At 42.3% G+C, this 5,834-nt stretch overlaps 1 protein-coding gene across 2 annotated transcripts in view; it reads right to left on the bottom strand.

The window, feature by feature from the left end:
- FAM177B (family with sequence similarity 177 member B) overlaps positions 1–5,834 on the bottom strand; it is a 14,735-nt gene extending 8,901 nt beyond the window's left edge. The window contains exons 1-4 of one of the 2 annotated variants that reach the window (XM_014522511.2): positions 5,622–5,834; positions 4,741–4,799; positions 4,031–4,186; positions 3,363–3,429 (exon numbers count right to left, since the gene is read on the bottom strand). In XM_014522511.2, coding sequence (XP_014377997.1) covers positions 3,363–3,429; positions 4,031–4,174 — 211 coding nt within the window. In that variant the 5' untranslated portion in view covers positions 4,175–4,186; positions 4,741–4,799; positions 5,622–5,834. The remainder of the gene's footprint in view (positions 1–3,362; positions 3,430–4,030; positions 4,187–4,740; positions 4,800–5,621) is intronic. The other variant, XM_006029190.3, reaches the window with a different exon arrangement.

Below are 5,834 nucleotides of genomic sequence, written 5' to 3'. Positions count from 1 at the left end.
GGGAATCGCGGCCCCCCCCCCCGCGGGGCCGCAGCCAGTGAGGGGGGCTTTTTTTTTTTTCAAAGAGCTGGGAGCTGGGGCAGGCGGAGCTGAGAGAGTGGGTTGGGGATGGGGCCTGTGTGATTCAGAGATTCGGACGATTCAGCAGCATCAATTCAGGACAGTGATTTGAATCACTGAATCAAATCATTGTCCCCCAAATCAGCCAAATCCGAAGTGAATACTAGCCGCTTCGCGCAGCCCTATTCCATAATCTCAACATCCTTTTGCAGTTTAGTAAATTCCTGGAGAAGCCACAGACAAAAACGTGCATCCCATCCTCCAAACCAGGAAGTAATGACAGCCTTCTGCTGGTACTACTTATTCTGGTAGCTCAAGGGACAGAGGACTGCATGGCAGGTCTAAATATCCAAATCCAAATGACCAACACTATAGGGTAGTGGAGCTCAACCTTTTAGAACAGCAGGTTGGGGGCTTGAACCCTGGCTACACTGCAAGCCACCACTCCCCTCTGGTAAGGAAGGCGGGTGGGGGACAGGGAGGTGGTTGCCAATGTCTGAGAGAAGGTAGGGAAACAGGAAGTGAGCTTACCTCCAGGCAGTAGAGGAGATTGGCAGCATGGTGCAGTGCAGGGAAGGGGATGTGCCAGACTGCGCTTTTTGCCACTGATCCCCATTGCTATGGGCCAGATGTTGTGACTTGGGGACAAGTGGGATTTTAGATTATTATGTTTCTGTTTTTTTCATAAGCTGTAAGAATTTTAAAGTAGCAAATCAAGCATTTCAAAGCTGCAACCTAGTGAACAGGATTGGGAATAGTTGGGAATGATCTAGTTGGGGATGGTCCTGCTTTGATCAGGGGGTTGGATTAGATGACCTCCTGAGGTCTCTTCCAACCCTCATTTTCTACGATTCCATTCTTGCTTCTGCTGCAGCATTCCTGTGATGAGGTACCAAATGATGTAAATAGTTTTGACAGGTGGCCTCAGTGTTGCTCAGATTCAGAGTCCCAGTTGGACATACCTGGAGCCTGACTGGCAGAAATGTTAACTCTGGAATACATCAAATGCTCAATCCTATAAATGCATAAATGTGTAAAGAACTTTGCACTTGGGACGTCTGGGAGTAAAATTGTTCACAAGTTTAAGTACTTGCATTCACAGCTGCCACTGAGGTCAATAGGAGCTGTGCTTTGAATGCATAAGTGTTATAAAATGCTGCATACTCTTAAAACCCCCTAAGCATCTGTAATTAGACACCTAACATTTCTTAATACTGTTAGCAATTTTGGCTTTAATCACTGTACGTCAGATCAGCACACCCAACACAGATTAGTGAAAATAAATCCATTAGTGTTTGTGGACTACTTAGACATTCAATGAAGCAGCATGGAAAATAATTATGCACTGGACATAGCTTGGCAGTAGCGTAACAAAGTGGGGGGGCAACTGGGGCACCAGTCCGGGGGATGAACACAAAAATAGCAGCAGCTGCACTGCTGGTTGGGCTGCCATACCACTGACACTATCCTGTGTGAGCCTGCTGCCCAGGGCACTCAAGTGCCCAGTTATGCTTCAGGGGTTTAGGTTGTAGCCGTGTTGGTCTAAAGACAGAGGCAGACAAGGTTCCTTGGGTGAATTTCTGCAGTTTGTTCTGAAAAAGATGTAGGTCTGCACATGGAATGACAAAAAAGAAAAAAAAAGTAGAGTCTTGTCTCTGAATGAGCAGTTATCCTGCACGCTGAATGGCGCAGGGGTCCAGGTCAGGGGAGAGGAGGCAATAGCATGTTATAAGCATATTGTCAATGTATACACATAAGAGAACCGAACTAAGGCTGCTTCAGAACCCCCAAGTCTGGCATTTCCTAACTTCTGAGTTCTTGACTTTGCCACCTCAACTTTAATATAGTTTCTGATGCAGTGTTTGATACACTGTCACACTAGTAAGAGCATGAAGTAGGAATAATTTTGGAAGCTAGTTAAAAATACTGCTGTGGCCTTGGAGAGACAAGAAATAACTTGCATTGTTTTTAATACACCAACATAAATCACGCTGTAGGCCAGAGCAGACAGGCGAACAGTCCACATGGATAGGGCCCTACTGAAATCAAGGCAGGAGGCTGATTTAATGGGCAAATTGTAGGGCTGGCCACCATTTTCATGGGCTTATTGTGGCGCCCCCCCCCCCCACACCTCTTACTGACTGAGGGGCCCTGGTGGCCCTGCCCCTCACTGCTGATTGGTTGAGAAGGATGTCCATCACACAGCCCTGCCCCCCACCTCTGATTGGTTGAGAGGGCTGTCCATTGTGCACCTCGCTTATCATTGCTGATTGGTGGAGGGGGCGAGGCCACACGACGGGCAGCCCTTTCAGCCAATCAGCAGTGAGAGGCAGGGGTGGCCACCATCTTGGCTACTTCCCATTGCATTGACAGCCCTTACCCCCTCCACTGGGGAGCCAGCATTTTATTTTTAATAAGTTTTTTTTTCCTTTGGAGATTTTACGGACATTGCCCAATTTCACAATTTCTGCAAAATCCGTGAAATTGTGAATTGCGTTAAGTCCTTATTCATGGAGTATTAGCATGCATAGACACTATTACAATACCTCACCAAGAACTGGCCAGGGAACAGGTAAGAGCCTGTTTGCCTTGAGAAAGCACTTGTCCCAGGATAAGATGCGGACAGGTGACAGTAAACCGGTATAGTTTATCCTGATTCTTTTAGGGGCAATTCTACACTGCGTTGGGCAAAGTTACCCCTATCTAGGATTGACATCATCCATCCACATCTTTTTTACAGTAGTATAGATGTGTTGTCTGTCCAGGACTGACAACAGAGAAACTAAGTATTAAAGAGGTGAACGAAAGAGAAAATCTTTATGTCCTCAGACTCATAATAAGTAGTCATTGAGGCTACCCATGATATAAAGGAAACCTGCTCTTCAACCATGATAAATGCCATTACATTGCTGATAGTTGTGCTGGCAACACACATACACAACCCCTGTAAACTCCATAACCAGACTGCCACCCATTGGGACAGCATTCAGACTCTTGCTTCACTGAGTGTGGCAAGGCTCCTCTAAGTGTTCTGCCACATTTTGGCTGGTATAAGAAATAGTTCATTTTAAATGGTTGTCTGATATGCAAATGACCCAACCTAGAGTACTTCATACTGAATAACATATAGAGGTTACTAGCTCATTGAAAGAAAATACCCATTTTTAAATTGCACATTGTCAAAAAGCTTGGTAATAATCCTGAGATGCTACCAAGAAACTATCAAATAAACGGGGAAAAAATCTCCTGATAATTTTCTTGCTTAATAATCCAACCACTGATGCAAAAATATTATAGCTTACTGAAAAATGACGTTGATGCAATTCGAACTGCCCAGAACCACAGATACAGTCCCCAGGAGAACTTGGACTAAAAAGCAAAAACAAACAAATAAAAAGAATGCTTAGTAATGTTAGACAGACTGAATTAAACTACAAAGCCAGATTCATCTATGAAATTCCCCTGGAGATTAATTTGGCTGATACTGCTTGCAGTGTCAAATGATCTGCCATCATGCAGAGAAGAAAGCTAATTATTACATAAAGTCTTGACATAAGCTGCTGTTGTGTCTAACCAAATCCAATTGACTTAAAGTAGTAGCCTAACTGTGAATCTGTAAAGCATCAGACTCCTTTATAAAGCTGGTTATTAGTACAGCAAACACAGATGACAGCTGTGCAACAGAACATGTAAAGGATCCAGTTTTGCAAATATGTAAACCTGAAATAATCTTTTATGGGACTTAGGGGAGTAAAGTTTCATAAAAATTAAAATACTTGCATGATAAGAACCAAATACAGTAACATTAGAGTTTTTTCATAGCAAGATACTTGTTATGTCTTAGAATGTAGCACAATATAGGATTTCATAGCTTCAAAGGTCTTTATAAGTATTAGCTCATCCTTGCTGTACTCCTCTCTAGACCCCCCCCCCCCAAATGTTTCCAATACAAGCCAGGAAGCAGACTCACTGTGTCAAGAGTTTGATGCTCTTCCTCCTCTTCCTCTTCCTCAGTGCTATACTCTTCCATAGTGTCACCATTTGCAAAGTAAATGATCCTCCTTGGAGATTTTCTCTCTCCCCTGACTATATTGTTCTCATTGTGCTGGGACATGCTGTCTTCCCCCTGCTCATCAGAAAAGCCCCACCAGAAATGTGATTTTAGTCTAGTTAGAGGACAACAGGGGGCATATGCATCAATGCTCTGTAGTTTATGTTTAGTACCTGTAACAACAGGTACCAACTCATTATGTAGTAACTGGCGCTACTGCGTAGTAGCGTTGGCACATGCCTTTTTAGTGATGCTAATGCCCAGCAGTCTGTTTCTACTGTGCATTAGCACAACAGCATGTCTTTTCCCGTGACGCGCTAATGCACAGTAGAATTAGTCTCCTGAGCATTTAGCATCTATTGTAGATGCACCCAGGGTGTCTTAAATAGTGGTTTCAGCTTCCCGCCTAGCTCTCAGGCTTTGGAATGTAAGGGCTGCGTCTCAGTGGCAATCTCATTTCAGTCCTCAAAAGTTAAAAGGAGCCCTGAATATTTCCATTTTGGGAAATAAGAGACAAGAATCAAGTACTGACATTACAGGAGCTACCAAAACTTATCTGGGGGCGCTACCGGACTTCGAACTCTTGAACAAGTATGACTGCTGGTGTCATCAGGAGGTCTTATACTGACCTTTGAACACCTATCGTTTTTCAGGCCTTAGGTCAGAGTATGCAGTGAAACCTGAAAAACTTCAGAACAAAAAAACAAGATTCAAAAGAAATAAATCCTGTAACAGACAGCTCTTAGCATCTTGCAGGATCAGGGTCTAAGTGAATACTCTGAATGCTGTTTTTCAAATAGTAACATTTATATAGCTCCCAAGAGAACATCAACAGTTATGCACATTTGGATCTGAGGTCCCCACCCTCAAAAACAGACACTTGATACAGACAAAGGGTCCTAATTAGCTTTTCCGTGCTGTCATATTTTGCCCATTTTTATTAGCTTTATCTTTAATTGTTTTAATTCTGGGCCATTCAGATTTAGTCAGTAGTTCTTACCCCAGCAAACTAACATGTACGTTTAAGAAAATTATTATTTCATAATTTCTAAAACAGTTCTATACCAAGTCAAAGTCAAGGTTACTGATAAATATCAAATATGTGACAAGATCTTCTTAGTTTAAGAAGTTCTTCTAAAGTGCATTCTCTTAGTCAAAGATACAATATTTAATTTTTATTTGATTTCTATTTCTTCCGTCAGTATGTGGAATTCTTCACAAGACACGCCTCCTACGTTAAGTAAGAAAAGTTAGCCCTATATTCTGCCAGCTACTGTTCTCTTTCCTGTTGTATTCAATCTAGACCAATCAACAATAAGCAAACAATGCTATAAGATAGTTATTCCAAACTTACAAATGGATAATACTGTACATTAGTTCAAATGGTTGTCCCTAAGTTTGAGTTTTAACACTAAAACACTTTAAGAAGCTAATAGGTTCAAATAAATAGTTTACAAAAGAACATAAATGAGTGAAATGTCAGGCAAAAACAAATCAAAAGCAAACTCACCTGTATAATCTCTTTGGTGTCTTCCATCACATAAAGAAATTACTTGTCTTGAAAATAGCTTTTGTACTAGACAGGAAACAAAAACTAGATCCAGGACACTAACGATCCTGTGCAAAACCAATGTACTGAAAAAAATCACCACTGCCTTACACCACTGTCCTGTACCATTGCCCAGTCTGCAGCAAAGCAGGAAGGGCTGAGTGCTGCAGGATG

This window comes from Alligator sinensis, unplaced genomic scaffold (assembly GCF_000455745.1).
Source record: "Alligator sinensis unplaced genomic scaffold, ASM45574v1 scaffold266_1, whole genome shotgun sequence".
Taxonomy (NCBI): domain Eukaryota; kingdom Metazoa; phylum Chordata; order Crocodylia; family Alligatoridae; genus Alligator; species Alligator sinensis.
The sequence above is the reverse complement of the archived record's forward strand: the minus strand, read 5'-3'. Positions and strand labels throughout refer to the sequence as shown.